Source organism: Eretmochelys imbricata, chromosome 26 (genome assembly GCF_965152235.1).
Source record: "Eretmochelys imbricata isolate rEreImb1 chromosome 26, rEreImb1.hap1, whole genome shotgun sequence".
Lineage (NCBI taxonomy): Eukaryota > Metazoa > Chordata > Testudines > Cheloniidae > Eretmochelys > Eretmochelys imbricata.
Window position 1 is genome coordinate 6471375 of NC_135597.1, and position 18550 is coordinate 6489924.

The 18550-nt window shown below is 49.0% G+C and overlaps 1 protein-coding gene across 1 annotated transcript in view; it reads right to left on the reverse strand.

The window, feature by feature from the left end:
* The window catches only part of PEBP4 (phosphatidylethanolamine binding protein 4), a 198220-nt gene extending 180035 nt beyond the window's left edge, over positions 1–18185 (reverse strand). Inside the window, exons 1-3 of the mRNA XM_077805531.1 lie at positions 18129–18185; positions 12490–12635; positions 10017–10149 (exon numbers count right to left, since the gene is read on the reverse strand). Coding sequence (XP_077661657.1) covers positions 10017–10149; positions 12490–12635; positions 18129–18185 — 336 coding nt within the window. The remainder of the gene's footprint in view (positions 1–10016; positions 10150–12489; positions 12636–18128) is intronic.
* Positions 18186–18550: the final 365 nt, after the last annotated feature.

The window sequence follows — 18550 nt, forward strand, 5'->3', positions numbered from 1 at the left end:
TCGCCAGGACAGATCCTCACGGGAATTAAAAAGCTTCCTCCACTAAAAGTGCTTTATGCTACTCTGCAGAGCGCATCCCCCAACCGGCGAGCGCGAGACAGCAGACCCGCCAAATGAGGTAGCTAGCAGCTGGGCTAGCTTGTGGATGGCCACGTCCTATTCTCAGCAGGCGATGCTGGGTGCTAGCTTTGTAAGGATCATAGTGGAAGGCTATCAGAGCAGCTAGTGCATCCACTGATGGAGGCAACAGCAGGGGCCCAAATCATGCAAGGTGCTGCACAACCTTCCCGTCCGAAAGCTTCTGCTGCTTTCACAGAGCCTCCCCTCTCTGTGCAGTTCGCCTTGGACTCCAAACTCAGGAGTCACTTGTTCCCTAATGGGACAGTAACGGGGCTAAGTCAATGGCGCACGGACAAGACTGCAGGCTCTTTGCTTGTCAAAGCTAGGTAGGGTCCAAGCTCCCCGTCCCTATTTCACAAACCACGCCCAGTGAAATGAGCAAGAGCAGGGGGAGGGCTCAGCAGCTCTGAAAGTTAGGCCAAAATGTTCTCTGCTCCTCATGGTCTCTCTGGTTTCAATCTCGTGCCTATCCCCATGTATCTAAGCACTGTGTAGACACAGGGTGTGCAAACTGCAGTTCTAAAGTCACTTGAGAGATAGTCGAGCTCAAATATTAAGGACTGCTCATGAAGTAATGTGCTATTCACAGAGAGTAAGGAAGCAGAATTGGGTCCTGAGCTTGGGGGTTGCTTGGACGTTTTGTTATCCCCCCAAATTAACACGGATTAAAGTGAAATAGCTAAAACCAAGGAGAGGAGTCAGAAATAGGGCCAAATCCTCTGCTGGTGTAAATTGGTGCAGCACTATGGCTTCAGTGGTTCCATGGTGATTTACACCAGCTGAGGATCTGACCTTATGGGTCAGTGAGAAGGCACACATTGTGCAAGATGTGGTTACTAATAGCTGGAGCCCACAGTGTCTAACAACTGGCCAATAGCAACTGTGTTTTTTTGGCTTTTTTTTTTTTTGAAAGAGAGAAACACACACACACACACACACCCACCTCTTGGCCAGACCACCTGTGAAACGAGTTTGGTTGGATCTCAGCCCAGTTTCTAATGACAGGAGTCCATATCCCAATAAAGTCACTCCACCGAACCTGGCCTCCTTGTTGGCAGTCTCAGCTGAAAAGTCAAACTCATCTCTGGGCTGAGAGATCAGGGGTAAGCAGCTTCAGCCCCAAAAGCATCACTGCCCCAGACAATTGCGACAGGCCTAAACGCAAGACCCCAGCCTGAAAGTGCCTCCTGAGATGGAGCGTAGCACCCTCCTCATGGGCCTGCAGCAATGAGCCGCACATCTGGAGGCTTCAGGGGTTAGAAAGAGAATCACCATTAATGCCATCTGCCAGCACCTGCAGTCAGATTAAATTTAAAGAGCTATGCGATTGCAGTGAATGAGAACCTTTCACCCCCTGCCAAGGGTCATCAAGAATGTGACATGCCTTAATAAGTTAGCCTTGCTGTTTCCATTATCATCACCATCCACATTTTGCAGATTGGGAGGCTGGGCACAGGTGCTGGGACAGTTTTTGTAGTGGGGGTGCCGAGAGCCACTGAGCCACACTGTAAACCCTGTATATCATGGAAACCACTTTCAGCGAGGGGGTGCGGTAGCACCCCCAGTTCCAGCACCTATGGGCAGGCCTGGGGTATTGGGGCATGGAGAGGACAACAGATCGCATACCCCATCCCAGGACAGGAGGAGAGAGGCACCACACACCGGGTGCAAGAGGCAACGTTCGTAGAGGAAGCAGGCGAGGGGAAGATGGTTTCATCTCCAGTGGGGACAAAGCAAAGTTCCATCAGCCCGGCCTTCCCCAGTGGGCGTGCTCTACAGACACCACCAATCATCCCAGCACCGCCAACACAGCAAGATCAACTGCCCTGTGTCCTCTGACGGGTCGGCTTCAAAGACAGCTACGTGGAAATCTCACAGGATACACAATGACTAGATGGGGACTGGATTTCAATCCTTGCCAGGAGGTCAACCGGCTTCTGTGCTAACCAACTGCAGGGAAATTGAGATGTTGCATTGGATGGACCCGTGTGTCCTGAACACGCACTGCAAAGCGGCTTGCGTGTGTTACTGTGTGAAAGGGTGGGGGGAGGAGAAGAGAATCTCTCAGAACGTGCAAAGCCATGGATAACTCCAACATCCCTGGCTTTATGCATCACCGCAAAGCGCCCAGAGAGGGTGACCAGATAGCAAGTGGGAAAAACTGGGACAAAGCCCCTAATTGGGAATCTGGTCACCCTACCCCCAGACACCAGGATGACAGAAAGGTAGCGCTGCATCACTTCCTTCCCTGGACTTCAGGGTTGTCTTTGTTTATAGCCTGTCCTCTAGTCAAACACTTCACACTCATTTTATCGAAAAAGTGAAACTTCCCCACAATTTCTACCTTGGTGTCCTCTTGTTCTCTCCCCCCAAGCCCAGTCGGTCCCATGTGCCAGATATTTTGAGTGGCTACTGACCCCATTTTCTCTGACACCCCATCGAAAGGTTTTATACATTGTTCATAGAAACATGGTACCACCTTCAGGCAAAACAGTGGCTTAAAAAGGATCAAATCAGGAAGACTGAAATTTGCCCTGTGAAGAGACATCTTATTTACCAAGGATCACCACAGCAGGATTGCAGAACATGCATGTAGAATTTGACCTCCTCTGGTATCATTAATAGCTGGGACTGGTGGGGAAAAATCTCACGCCCCCCTCCCCCGCCCATGGGAAATGGAGGTGCATAGTTTCCTAGGAAAACCAAAATCTATAGTGTTTTGGTTCTTCAAAAAGCCAGCTTTCCACTGTAAGCAAGACACTTCCTGCAAAAAAGATTTTATTTAATCAAAAATGGAAAAATCCTGATCAGCTTTATACTTAGCTCTTTCTTCAGAATTTAACAATCAAGTAGCAAAACACCCATCAGTATCATTATCCCCATTTTACAGATGAGGAAACGGAGGCAGAAAGGTGAAACAACTTGCCAAGTTCACACAGTGAGTCAGTGACAGATGGGTAGAACCCTGACTCCTGACCCTCAAAACCCAGTTCTAAACATGAGAAACGCTATCACCCGCTGGGATGTCCGTCAGAGGGCACACCTATGGGAATCCACAGAGAGAGGCACCTTCTGTTCCACCTGAAGACCATGAGTAACCACACCACACTGCAGATCTGGAGCTTAGCTTATATCAGCCATGCCCAGCGGCTGGGGTCAGCCCCGATCAAAACACTAGTTTCCAATTCCAGACAGACAATCTCACCTGCAGGCAATTCCTTTTGTTGGAAACGGACATTACGAGAGCGCCTCCAAACTTCAGAAGCATCCTAAGGCATTCAAGGGTTAAGAATATATACAAAAGCACGGCCCTTTAGAGTCAGCTCTGCGTTTCAGATCTCACTGTGCATTGCCCATTGCTGAAAATTAAAAATACTATAACGTGCTGCAAAACCCAGCACATTGTGTGCTTTTCTGTCTCTCTGAAAGACTTATTTGGAAACCTTCCAAGCTGTTCAGGAGCAGGTTAGTCAGCCAGCCTGCCGCACACACACTTCTTTAGGGAGAAGAGCCTGCAATGTACAGCATTCGTGCAGCGCCCCCTGCTGGCTGACACCAGTGGCTCCAAAAGCGTGCCTTGAAAGCAGTTTCTACGAAGAGGGTCAAAGTAGGAGGAGGACAGAGGGTAAAACTCAGTAAACAAGAGAACGTTGGGGCATTTGTCCAAACAGTGAGAACTGCTGAACTGCGGAGTCGTGTCTCAAAAGAGAAGAGACTGAAGACTTGTTGCTGGGGACACTAGAAGCCAACAGGCTTGATGTCCAGATTAGGAGGATTCAGAGTAGCAGCCGTGTTAGTCTGTATTCGCAAAAAGAAAAGGAGGACTTGTGGCACCTTAGAGACTAACCAATTTATTTGAGCATAAGCTTTCGTGAGCTACAGCTCATGTCTTCTGCAGTTTCCACAGTATGCATCCGATGAAGTGAGCTGTAGTTCACGAAAGCTTATGCTCAAATAAATTGGTTAGTCTCTAAAGTGCCACAAGTACTCCTTTTCTTTTTGCAGATTAGGAGGAGCAATCTTCCACTGTGCTGGGTTAAATGGGGTTTCGTGGATTGTTTCTATTTTCTAATGCCACCAATTCTAGCATTAAAAGTGCAGCTCACCCTGAGAAAGAGGTGCTAGAAACAGCAGCTCAGTGACTCCGGACAAATTCTGCTCGAGTTTAGGGGGAGCTAGATTCTTCACCCCACGCTCTTTAACTGCCAATCCGACCAACTCAGCCTGGGATCAGAGGTGCAAGCTGACCTCGCTCCTCATGGGCCATCACCAGATTCTGCAGGCCAATTTCTGGCCTTGGTTACACCAGTGCACTCTCACTTACTTGAATCAGGCCCTTTGTCTAGGCAGCAAGGCCTAGTGGCAAGAGCCATGGACAAGTACTCTGAAGACAATGGTTCTATTCCCAGGTCTGCTACTAGCCTGCTGATTGGCCTTGAGAAAGTCACTTCCCGTCTATGCCAGTCACAATACTGACCTTTCTAAAGTGCTTTGAGATCTATGGATGAAGAGCCATATGTAAGAGCTGCATATTAACACCCCAATGATGGCTGCTTGAGGGGTTCCCCCCTCCACACACACACACACTCTTTTCAGGACAATTGTACTTCAAGCAACTTGGGCAACATGGAGGGAGATTCCTTACCACTACCAAGTGGCCAGTGAAACTGGTTCTCAACCCAGGGGCTTATCAACTGTGCAGTAAACCCCACCCCAGAGTACTAGCTTAAAGTTTCTTCTGTGTCAGTTGCATCTCAAGATTGCAGCATCTGCTGCTGTGTTTTCAGTGCTGAAAAGAATGACTAGCAAAGTAATCAACGGGAAACCTCAGTGTTCTATCAGATATACAGAGAAAGTATTAAAGAAGAGGCATCAATGGACTGTGGCTATTTGTTTGCTTGCATTCAAAGACCATATCCTCTAGGACGGTCACCTTGCAATGCGAGCCCGTTAGCTGCTAAGCAAGGTTAGGGCTGCTCTGTATTAGAATGGGAGACCTCTGTGTACCACTCCGGGGCAGCAATGGTGATTCTTCAGGTGGTGTTTCAGATGACAGGCAAGCAGGAGGTCCCGACCACGTGGTCATAAGAGAACGCAGAGCACTTGCTACCTGAGTAACCGGAGCATCCTGGCCCCATTCCATCGCCATTCTCCCTGGAGTGCTTGCAAGAAGAATAAAAGGTCAATGGTGCCATCTAGCAGTCTTCTACAAATACAGCAAGCACTTCACATGGCTTGCAAATCTCTCATGCAACAGCATCCCCACGTGCTGTACCACACCCCCCCCTCTCCAGTGCAGAACGGAGAAAGGAGAATACCGCACTTTAAACACCATGAGTCAAGATTCTGTACAGCCGAGCACCTTGTGTAGTCCTTGACACCCACAGAAAGTCAATGCAAAAGTTTGGAAGCGCTGGTATCTGTCCCAAGGTTATTTACTGGTTTGCAACATACATGCTGCAGCAGGAAAAACACCAGGCTTAACACGCTGGCTTACAGTGACGGTCATGCTCGGGTGACGTTCAGCTGTTTATTTCTCCTTTATGGCTAGATAGGAAGCGAAGCTCAATCTCCTAGCTGCGTAACTAGCCAGCAGCCTGCATCGCACCTTTGTGTCTCCTCTCTGCTGCTACTCATGCCTGGAACTGCCTCTCTTCATTCCAATCCCTCCTCAAGATGCCTTTTTTCTTGAAAGCCTTTCAGCGACAATGCCCAAGGAATAACGACAAGAGCCTTTGCCCAGTGAGCAGCATGTGGTCGGTGTCTTCCTTAGGCTGCAATCTCCTTGGCAGAGGGATGGTATCTTACTTCAAGTCTGACCAGCCCCAGGCCACGAAGAGGGTAATCAAATCCCACTGCTCCTGGACCACTCTGAATAGCCCCCCAGGCTCCTGGCTGACTTTGCTTTGGCCCATTCAGCAGGGCCCAGCTTTTAGTTTCCCCGGCCAGAGAACGGAAATACCAAGAGACTGAGCCCTTGAAGCTATTGCTGCTGGTCGGTCCTAAAGAATTCTGGCTAATTGAGGAGTCCAGTTTAAAGAGCCAATGGAAGAGAATCGGGAAGGCATTCTCGGTACGTCTACATTGTGATAAAACCACCGCTGCAGCTGGTCTGTGCCAGCTCACTTGGGCTTGCGGACTTAGGGGGCCATAAAATGGCAATGTAATGGCAGACATCTGGGCTTGGGCTGGAGCCCAGGCTGTGAGACCCTTCCCTCTTGGAGGGTAGGGATACCCCCAGGCAGGCCCAGGGAAACATTCGGTTTGGATTCACTTCAGAGTCCACCCAAGATTCAGGTTCACCACAAAGTTTCCCAGGTCTGGGATTAAACCCATCAAGCTTTGTTTGGTGACAGTCCTCCAAGTGGTTCAAAAGCAGAGATGGGAGCAAGACACAAAATTCAGACCTGGGCCCAAATGTAATGATCGGGCCCATTTGCAAACATTTGGATCCAGGATCAGATTTCAAACTCCCAAACATTAGAGAGAGATTCAGATCTTGGTTCCCCCTGCTCCTGCCCTGGGTCAGGTTGGCTGAACCCAGCCCACCCTTTGAGTTTGTCATGAAGCCTTCGGGGTTTGGTCCTGTACAGCTGCATCCGGCCACCACAGTACAAGTGTCACTCGAAGCAAAAGCTTGGCTTCTATCCATTGCCCAATAGGGGTCGCTACCATGCTACAAGTAGCTTATTCCCCAAGCAGGCTTGGTTAACCAGCTGGGTTACGAAACAGACAGGTGGGAAAGAACTAGAGGAGGAGAGGGAATTTACTGCTGGGTCATGTTTAGTTACTTGTTTCCCCTCTTTGTGGGGTCAAGAGCTGTCATGATGCACAACGTTGCTGACAACCACGATCTCTCACTGCCCAGTGCCCACCCACAGGGCCTTCCTGCTTCACACCCTCTAGCTTGCCAAGCGTAGCAGCCAGTGAATCCCTTTCCTAGACAAGGGTCTCCATCCCAGGAACTCACAGTGGGGTGAATAGGTTTCCTCTCCATTCTCCCTTCCCCTACCTATCCCATCCTGCCAGCGCCAGTGCCCAAGCCCAGAGGCATTCAGCATTTTTCCAGACAGCCAATGGCTCTCCTCACAGCGATCTTCCATCAGACGGCGGTTTGGGTAGATCTCACTCCGGATGCCATCAGTGCCACTCCGTGCATCCATGACAACACCAGGTGCTCCCTCACTGAGTTCCAGAGCACTCCCAGTCCTGGAGCGATGGACTGAGCATGGACCCCAAGCTGCGATGCCCCCGCAAGGTAGTAGGATGTGCTGTCGCTCGACACCCAGGCTGGTTCGTGATTGCCATAGGGACTGAAGAGGAGGCTCTCAGGCAGATTGCTGCTGGTAGAGAGCCTCCGACAAGAGCCAGACATTGACTGGGTTAAAGGAGATGTCGAGTAATTGATTCTAGAAATGGGTCTCAAGAACAAACCTCGCCCCTAAACCTTCCTCCCTCCTGTTCCCTTTCAGATACCACCAGCCCCTCTCCCCCTTGTCTGGAGCCAGCCTGAGCCAAGACACACCTGTATGCTTCCTGCAGGGCCAGCAGGGGCTGCTGTTGGTACAGAACAACTACTCCCTTCCATCTCTCCCTGAAAACTGGCTTACGCTCCGTGCAGCGCATTCACCTAGGCCTAGGTGGTTTGGGGACTGGGTCAACTTCAGCTCAGAGTCACTTCTTCCAAAGCCCTTGCTACTGCAGTACAGCCACTCCAAGTGCCCCTTGACAGGACACAGGAGCCTGGGGAAAGATCCCGGGGCAGCTACACCAAGCTGTGTCGTTTAGAAATAAGAGCTAGTCTTTGAATCTGATCGACGCCTCCTACCGCCTGAGCAATGCGGTGCAGAGATGGGCAGGAGAGGTCATTCGCTAATGCACATACAGATGCATCCGATGAAGTGAGCTGTAGCTCACGAAAGCTTATGCTCAAGTAAATTGGTTAGTCTAAGGTGCCACAAGTCCTCCTTTTCTTTATACAAATGCTTGGAGGTGCAATTGTTACATGGCGTCCCCACAGCTAATAAAGGTACAAGACTGTGTGACAGTCCGGTTTGCACAAGTTAAAAAAATCTGCAGCTATGCACTACTACAATACCCCACCCGTTGCCATATTACACAGTTCACTCTGGCTGTTCAGCCTGTGGTGTCAGACCAAACATTGCCTTTACAAGACAGTGCACACGAACAGTGTCAGGGACACGGTCCAGTAATATAGCTCCCAAACTAAGGTTTTGGGGAAAAACAGTTTTGCAAAACCAAGCCAAAGACAGTTATTTGCAAGTTCATTTCTACTTTAATCCAAACAAACAGAGAACTTTGAAATCTGCCAGATAATTGGTTTGCAACCAAAATCCTGCAGCTTTGAACTAGTTCAGGAGAGTCAGGAAGGGACACCAACTAGATTCCAAAGTGGAACTGACCAGCCCAAAGGGGGTTTTGTTTCCTTGTTTTTTCAGAAGCGCTATATGTAAGCTTGTCTCTTTTGGTCAACAGAAGTTGGCCCAGTAAAAGATATTACCTCACCCTGCTTATCAGTCTAGTTTAGTTATCCATCAGCAGTGGAATACAAGTAGTGAGCAGCTCCAGAAATAAAAAGAAAATTGTTTAAGGGGTCAGATTTAATAATCCAAGAGGCCACTAGTAACACAGGCAAGAAAATTTGCTTTAAAATCATGTTTGTAAAAAAAAAAAAACAAAAAAAACAAAAAAAACCAGACCTGAGCTCTTAAGAGAGCTCACATGGTTGAAGTGCAGACAGACCGTGAGGTTTTTCGCAAGCACTCCCCGTTATATTTCCACAACAACCAGAAAGTCAGACATTAAATTGCTTCAGCCATCCACGAAATAACTGGGCAGAAAAGCCAGCTGAGCAGTTATCTTCAAAAATCAATACAAGTGAAATCTGACCCGAAGAGCTCGGGAATTTGGAAACCAAGCAGCAGCAAGCCGAGCTGCAGTCCGTGTTTAGTGTCCGTGAATTTAAAAAGTTACAGAAAAGAAGCTCTGGTTACATTTGATCTGACGTTTATGTCCAACAGCCCTGGAATTGCACTTTTGTGAAGATGCCAGGGCCAAGTCCACTGGGTATATGTTCAGCTGTTGGTCCACCTCCGCTCCCAATGCGGCCAGTGGAGGCTTTTTCCACTGAAGACAACAGACGCAGACAGAGACCAATGAGGAATTTTTAATTTTTTTTTTTTTTTTTTTTTAAAGTCCCACCCAGAATCTGAATCTCCTGTTTCACTCAATGCATCTCAGCTGCACTTTGATGCTTGGCTGAAGCAAGAGCTGGTTTTCTTCCACAACACAAGCAGCCCCCGCAGAGCGCCCAAGTTTAACGCTCTGTCTGGGCTCAACACCAACCACTTAGCTCCCTCCCTGGGAGCATGTTTTATGCAGAACACAGATTACTAGCTACAATCCCATCTGCTGAGGGGGGTCAGTGAAAAACTTCAGGTTCTAGAGGTATGTGGTTGAGTATTTCACAACGAAATTAGGCTCCCCAGTGTAAAGACAGCTCTTGTCCTTTAAGAGAGCGGGACGATTGAATTCCTGTTCCCTGATTCCCAGAGGACACGGTCTCCTAACTATGCGCTTCCTTGCAGTGTATTATTCAGACACTACAGTCTGTGGACAGTGTGGAGTTCCAGGCAGGGGTATGGTCCTTGGGAAACAAGGCCGGAGCCTGAGCTGTGTGGAAGCCTGTCGGTGCCTATCTGTAAGTGGTAGCTATTTTCTCTAATAAATGCCTCCCGTTTAAGGCAAACTGATTCAAGATCACGTGAGAGGTTTGTCCACATTTAATCCACAATCCAAATACCTAGACAAAAGCCCACAGATTGTTCGATATGGCCCAGTTCAACTACACAGAAGGGACTTGATTGAGGCTTTACCTTGTCAGCCTGTGGATACACAATCGTTGGGCTGCGCCATTCCTTGCTGATCCGTTTCCGGTACTGATTGCACTTGGGGATGTACGTGCAGCCAACATCTCCCAGCTCTGGGTAGAAAACCTCCAAGTCCCCTCTGGAAAGGAATAAGGGGCAGGAGGAGAGAAACACTTGGGTGAGACTGTGGTGTGTAGGGCTGCTTTTGTGGGGAAGTGAATCAGCTCTTATTTTCTGAGGTCCTTAAACCAGGGCCATGATACTGAAAGGAAGGTGAATTCTCAGCCCCCTTGAGCCTTCCCTTAGTGGTTCATCTCTCAGAGCACAATGGAAGTGCTTTACTGAGCTGGGATCTGAGATGTAAAACCCAGCGCTTGGCCATTTGTGATCTTCAGAGACCTTTTGGCACATCGTTAGCACCTATTGTACCTGCCCACCCTAACTGGGAAATTCCAGCCCACCTGTCGTTAGAAGCAGATCATTGAAGTGTCATAACATTGTGCTAGATTCCGTTGTGGTTTATTTCCCAAAGGTGCACAAAAGCAAGAGATGCGATTGGAGTCCCCCTGGGTGGGGCATGCTTCCCTTCTCCTTTGCCCAGCGATTAAGGTTTTAGTCTGGGACTTGGGAGTCCCCAATTCAATTCCCTGCTCTGCCACAAGCCTCCTGTGTGACCTTGGGCAAGTCACTTCATCTCTCTGTGCCCCAGTTCTTTTCCCCATCTGTAAAATGGTGCTAAAAATGCACCATCATCAGAGGGCACTCTGATGCTACAGTTCCAAGGGCCACATAAATACCCAAGGCAGACTTCTGAATCATTTTTCCTTATCACGTCATGTAACACTACAGAGGAACTGCCCATTGTCATGGGCCTACAACAAACTGCACTATAATCAGAACTACAGGTCATGCCTTTATGCAGGCTGCAGAGCAACAGAAAGGAGATGGCATGGCTTCAGGCTGCCCTAAAGATTAGCTGGAGCTGACATGAACCTTGTTAGAGGAGCAGTTAAATCCTCCAGCCAAGGGGGAAGCTAAGTGAATCCACAATATATGCACAAGACAGGAACGATTGTGCACATAGGGCAGGAGAGGTGGAGAGTTCAAAGCAAGATGTTCTTGTCTGTGACACGTGGGAGGAAATCAGAGATGGGATAAAATATACTACTAAGTAGCAAGGTTAAGTCTACACTGACTTTAATAATTTGGGAGCTCGGTTTAAGTTGCTTATTTTAAAAAGAGCATTTCAGTTCACCTTGGAAAAATGGAAATGCTATTTTTTATGCAAAAGTCCTTAGTAATACCGTTAAAAATAAAAAAGGAAAGACATATGCACTGTCCCTTCTTGTCTACTACCAGCCTCCTAGCTGGGCTTCTGTGTCCAACACCCCACACAAATCCTCAACAGAGTTTGAGCCACAGCCCTTCAGCACCAAAACCACAGATCTCCTACAACCTGAGCGAAGGGGCACCATTGTTAGCTGGTAACATTAGTGGCCTATTATTCTCCAGTGGAGCAGCTGTTAGAAAGAGGCATAAGGTGGGTTACTTCCCCACAACCTTGATGCCTTCCCTTTTGCTCCCAAGGCCCGTAAAAGTAGCTTTCCTGCATTCTCCCCCTTTCAAAGCTCAGCTCAAGTCATCTCTTGGTATGCTCACTTTTCAACTTCCAAGGTCTCTCCCCTACCCTGGCTATTCTTTTTTTTAAAAAAATAGCCTTTCCTCAAAACAAAAATCTCTGCAAAAAAAGCTCTTTAGAAAACAATGTGAAAAACCCCACAAGAAAAACATGTTGGGGGCGGGGGGGTTAAGCCTGCTCTAGCTATTATTTATCTTCATCTTTGAGGCAGTGAAGCATTTTGCGGGACAGGCTATACAAAATAAAGTTACAATTGACTGTATTGTACAAGTCAAGGAATGACTCAAACGTGACCAGGTGAGGATGCAAGGACCAACCTTGCATAAAATAACACAAAGACTAGAAGTCCCAGTGGCCTGTACTTTATCTTGGTCAGAACTTAAGGTCAGCATCAGAGCAGACAGACAAGGAATTTAGCTTTGCCCTGCCATGCAGTGAAGGCTCGAATTCACTACACTAGATTTACGAAGGACCTGGATAACATTACAACCAATAGCATTTGTAGCTGCAGACCAAAAGAGAAGGGAAATCAGATTTCATGCTTCAGGGCACCATTAGTTTACCACAAGGGTCAGGAAGGGTCACTGTCCTTTCCCTTCCTTTGCGTGCAGGATTACACATGGAGACCCACTGCATGGGGAACTACCTTCTTTGACGTATGAGCTTAGCCTACAGCTGGCCGCCAGAGGACACCTGGCTTATCAGGTCAATCTGGAATGGCAAGTCCTACATTCCTGAGCATGTTGGGACCTGCAGGCTGCTTCTCCACAGGGCCCCCAGATACATGGTGTTTCAGGGCACTAGCATGTCCGAGCACAGCAACAAGTGGAAGCTGCTCACCTGCAGAACTTGTAGTCCTGTCCGGTCAGCTTCTCAAAGACGCAGGTGCCCATCTGTTCATCCCCTGCGAAGGCCTCACTTCCCCAGGCAGCGACGCCAACCAGGCCTGCAACCAGCACCACAGCAGCCAGCAGCTTCATCCTGACCTGTCAGGGAGCAAGGGACATCAGGTTAGAGCTTCCTACTGGCAAAGCAGCACCCCAGACCTTCTCAGCAAGGCCTCTCCTCCCACATGCAGGCTCCCTTTGGCACCAAGCGCAGTACAGCGGCTTCCTGAAGAGCTAGCCCTCCACCAGAGCACGCACCTCATCTTCCTTTCAGCAAGACTGTTTGCAGCTACCTTGCTATTTCACTGGCAGTGTGAGCGTTTCCACTGCATCTCTTAGCCCTGCTCGTTATCTAGTCCTGGAGATAAGCTGCAGACAAAGTAAAGCCATTCTTACAATCACTTTTGCCTCTGCCAATTCCACATCTTTTAAATCTCCCTTATGTCAGAGGGTAATTGCATTTACTAATGACAGACAGCGCCAGGGAAGGCAGGACTCCTGCCAGGCTATCTGCTGTTCGCCCTTAGGAAGGCCTTGCTCCTCGGAGGGCCCCATTGCTACCTTGTAGAACAGGCAACTGAGCAGACCTCAGAAAAAAATTCAATCAGCTGCACTTCCGCGGTTGGCTTTGGGTACTCAGGAGGGAGAGGACGGCAAGTGGCTTTCCCTTGCTGTACCTGATGCAAACTCAATTTCAAGTGTACCCACTATTCCGCCATGCCCCCCAGGCCATACTCCCTCTCTCTTCCTCCAGGTCTTGTCGACCTTTCTTCCAGCATCATGCAGCTATAGCAATGGATCTACCAATATTTTCCTGAACACACAGTCATGGACGCAGCCTGCTACGCTGCCCTGAAGCTCTGATACTGGCCTCTGCCGGAGACAGGATCCTGGGCTAGACGGACCATTGGTCTGACCTAGCACGGCAGTTCTTGCATTTTGAATAAATACTGCAGCTCCAACCCACACGCAGCTGGAGCGGATGGGGTTTTGGGCTGAACCCAGAAAACCCCAGAAAGAGAAGACATAGTGTTCTGGTCTCCCTTCTGATCCACCATCCCATCTACTGGCCCATGTTGTACTGGGAGTTAGGAGACCTGGATTTGATTCCCCGAAGTACAAGCCTGGCTCTGTTTCTGCCTCCCCTGCACCCCTCCTTTGTTTTATTCTTTTAGACTGCAAGCTCTTGAGGGCAGGAATCCTCTCACTATGCACATACAGTGCCTAGCATACCCAGGCCTCCAGAGTATTGTTTGGACTACAGTAGTGCCTAGTCCCCATCCATATGTACCGCGTCTTAGAGTGGACTGCTCAGAGAGCGCGCGTCCCAAGGGACAACACCCTGTTGGCTAGTCAGTGATCAAAGCAGACATCCTTACTCTGCGGTACTAGCCAGGGTTAAACCAAGGTTTCTCTCTTCCGAGTAGTGATGCCGAGTTCCCTGCTGCTTTTTGTAACACACTGAAGCACAGCTTCGCAGTGTGGGGGAAGAAGAGGGAGGTTTGCATGAAACACGGCCTCATTTCACCCAAGAAGTTCAAATGAGTGCACTTAACTACAGAGAACAATTTCCATGGACAACGCAGCTAGCCAGCTCCTACCGCCCCCAGCTCATCACTGAGTGAGAAGGGGCTTTGGAGCCTCAGCCAGGAGCACAGTATAGAGACCTAGGAAACAAACAGGAATTCGTTCTGCATATTTTTAAATCAAGGTTGGAGGTTCCCCCCCACACTAAGATCTCTGCTCTAGTTCAAACAAGAATTAGTTCAAGGAAGTCCTCTGACCTGTGCTAGGCAAGTCAGATTAGATGACCACACGCTGCCTTTATAAGCTATGAAGCCAGGAAGATGTTACAGCTGGGGCTCCCATTCTCGACAATCACACACTAATTCACTTCAAGCGGTTCCACAACAGCCTCTCAAAGTGGTTCCCTCCAGTTACTAGGCAGAGCCCGTCCCCCACCAGAGGGGTTGGGACACCTTTAAGCCTTCAGTGGAGCCGTATCATTATTCAAAATTTGTAAATCAAGAAGGGGTCGGAGTGCTTATTCCAGGAGAACTATGGATTTTTATGTGGTAGGACGCTTTGGGTATATTTACGCTGCCATAAAAAACCCCACTGGTCTCAGAGCTGGGGCCAGCCGACTCGGGCTGGGGCTATAAAACGGTAGTGTAAATGTTTGGGCTTGGGGGGGGAAGGTCTCAAAGCCCGGGCTCAGGCCTGAGCATCTATGCTGCAAATGTATAGCCCCCGCATCCCAAGTCAGCCGACCCAGGCCAACCTGGGTCTTCTTTGCAACGTAGATGCACCCGTACAGGCCCCACCAGAGAACAGGGCCCCATTGAGCTAGGTGTCGTACATACAGGCAGTAAGAGACTGTCCCCACCCAAGAGCCTGCAATGGATACAACAGCCAAACAGATGACTGGCAACTGAGGACTGAGATTAAGTGACTTGCCCAAGGCCAAGCAGGAGTTGGATACAAGTCCCACTTAAGCGCATTAAGCATGAGTCTATCTTTCCTGTTGGCCTTCCTTACATGTCTTTCCCCTTCTCTGGAGCACCTAACTGGGTTTCTGCCTCTCTTGGTTACTCCTGAAGAATTAGGGAGCAAACAGGGAGAGGAGATAGCCCTTCCAAAGCCCCCTTTCCCAAAGCAGGTCATAGCCCACCCCCCAAATCTCTGCAGTTTACCTGGAGCAGAAGAATCAGGCCAGGCTGGAGCAGGGAACTGATCTGCCTCAAGCAGGCGGATAAACACTGCAGTGGGCTGGACTTTGTAACCCTCAGTCATTCCTCGTGCCCGGCCAGAGTGACAGTTAGCAGGTGCCAGGGAGGGAAAATGAGAGGAGCAGGGAAGCAGGAGCTGAAGCCGAATGGGTTTTGCAACAGTCAGTCATCTCAGACTTGACAGTTAGAGGCAGGTTCCGATTCTGGCTCCCTGTTCTCTTGTGTGTGGGGTAAGGGGAGGGCACGGAGTATTCAATGAGGGTTAGTGTATAGGCTTCCTTCTGGGAAGATCTTGACATTAGAGGGAGTTGTCCTCTATCTCCAGCTAAGGAAGCAGGGAGGGTACATTTTAGGTTGCTATGGAGATGGTTTCTTCAGTAAGAGAGCAGAGGGCGAGACTGGAAGCCGGGGATGGGAGAGAGAGAATATATGCGAGGAGAGGCAAACAGCCAAGAGGAAAAGAGCAGCTGCTAATTCCTAGAGTGAGAGACCAGTCTGGGGTGACCAGTCATTTTGTAGGTGGTGTCCCCCAGTTCAATATGCACCTCGTATTTTACATGCTACCCCTTCTATAGAGCTTTTCATGAGAGGATCCAATAGTGCTTTACAAACACTTACCTACCTCCTGGGTGGGAGCATGGAGAAAGGGGTTATGTTCCGAGAAACGGAAACATGAAGAGGTTAGGATACAGATCCAAGGCAGTGTAACAAGTGGGAGAGCAGGAATAGAACCCAGGAATCTCAACGCCCTGTCCCACAGCTCTGAGAGACCCCGCTCTCGGCAAATCCTGGATTGCAGTTCCTTTGTTCTAGTCGCTAGACCAGCGGTTCTCAAACTTTTGTACTGGTGACCCCTTTCACATAGCAAGCCTCTGAGTACAACACCCCCTTATAAATAAATTTAAAAACACATTTTTAAATAACACTATTATAAATGCTGAAGGCAAAGCAGGGTTTGAGGTGGAGGTTGACCGCTCATGACCCCTCATCTAATAACCTCCTGACCACCTGAGGGGTCCCAACCCCCAGTTTGAGAACCCCTGTTCTAGACAATCCCAGATCCCCATTTATATAAATCCTAAACTCGCCCAGGTTTGAGCAAACCCTATTCCCATCTCAGTAGGTTGCGAGAAGGCTTTCGGCATACGTTCTAAGACTGGCAAACTCTGGGGCCCCCACCTTAATTTTCAGAGGGTGCATGTCTAGAAAGAACCAGAAGAGTGAATCTCTGCATTACTACATCCCCTAGCAACTGCCTCCAAGTTAAGTGGGAAGGATTCAGTCTTGAGACATTTATTTGTAGGATGCACCACGCAATAAAGACGGCTGGCTAATTGATTCTGGCGGTGTCAATCCCAGCTGACAGTGTTTTTGCTTATATGTATTACAACACATGAGCCATCATAACATAATAGTTACAGGCATGCAGAGAGAGCACGGGCAAGCGAGAATGCCATGTTCACCAACAGAAGAGGAACCAGGAATGTAATGGGAGCCATCCAAATAATCGCACAGCGTTCCCACGTTCAGGGATGGGCAAGCCCTATAATTAGAGCCCTGATCCTGCAAACACCAATTCAGGTGAGTAATTATTTTCCCACAGAAGTCAAGGTGCCTGCTTGCATGACCAACAACTGCACAGCCAGGCTTTACATTCTCATCTTCTACTGTAATCCAGGAGTTAATCTCAAGAGCTCCTTGTTACCCAGTATAACTGGTGGAATGACTAATGAGGTCAGCGGGAGCTGCATGTGCTGATCAAGGGAAATTCTAGCCCCACAGCACGAAACGCATGACTTTGCGCTGTTTGCTACGTGGCTGTGAGCCACCAAATCTCTGTGTTACTTGAGGTGAGCAAGATAGCTGGCAGTGTACATTTCGCCTTTCCCACTGCGGAGAGAAATTCCCCGTTTTGACAGGTCTCTCCCTTTGAGAGATGGAGAAACCTAATCAAGGCAACCCACAACGTTGCCAATACCCACTTGAGATATGTCCAGGGGACACTCACGTGGCCTTGAGAACTTGGATTGTGCATGCTCTCGCAAGGAACACTCGAGTCATCCAGTTCCGTGCTCTGCCTTCTGCAGGCCCAGCCTTCCATCCGTCTTGCTGACATCTTCTCCAACCCATTTCCGAATGTCGGCAGTGGTGACACCTTGAGAACTTCCCTAAGTTTGCCCCACTTGCTCAATGGCTTAGAACCCGGTTCCTGGTAGATTCAGTCCCTTTATTGTAACTGGTCACAAAGGAGTTCTTAGCATCCTCCTAGGCATCCACTGTAACATTTACTGCAGTGTCTACTCACATTGGGATCCATCCCACAGCACCCAGTCTGGGTCAGCCAGCACCAGGAGCTTGGACAGCGGCACTTGGTCTACACTGAGGGGTTTTGCACAGTGGTAACCCATAGCATAGACATGCTGTACCGGTGTAAAGAGGGGCTTGAATTGGGCAACTCCTGGGGTCAGTCACTTTCACACCACAGCAGTGCATCTACACTAGGATTTACATTGGTGCAGACACACATTCCACCCCCACCCCTCACTGCCATGGTGTCAAGTCTTACACAGTATGTATCCGTACTTCCCATGCATTACAAGCAGTCATTGCACTCCTGGAGACGTTTCAGTAAAGGACAGGGACATGAATTAAATCTCAGATCCCTTTAAGAAAGGCATCATCCCTTCACAGATGAGGAACCCCAAGGTTACACACACTCCAATCAAAAGCAGAATCCAGGAGTCCTCAAGTCCTAATCTCCCCTGCTCTCACCACTAGACATGACTGCCTCACATCCTTTCTGATAGCTAATCCACTCGCTGCTTTTCACCCCCAAAGATACCCCCTGCATCACAATAAATACCTGTTGGTGCTGTTCACATTGGGCCCTTCGCTCGCTTTTGATACAGTGACGTGGCATCTGTTGGGCTCCCGCCTCCCAATGCGGCCTACTGTTTACTATATCAAGTGCATTCGCCGGGCGTGGCTTTGAGCTGGAGCAAGGCTCTGGGCACCATTCTGCAGCAAGACAAGACAGGCTTGCAAAGAGGCACGCTCAGGGGAGGTGCTTACCAGAGAGGAAGAGAGCAGGACACACACACAGTCAACCACTTCCATCACGGATAGTTATGAAACACAGTATGAGCAAAGGGATAGGAGGAGGGGCAAGGGGCAAACAGAGCTCCCTTAGCAACTGTGTAGGCAGACTGAGCAGTTGGGAACAAGCCTTTTTGCTGTATTGTGTGTAAGATGAACCTGGGTGTTATCCCTAAAAATCTATTTGCA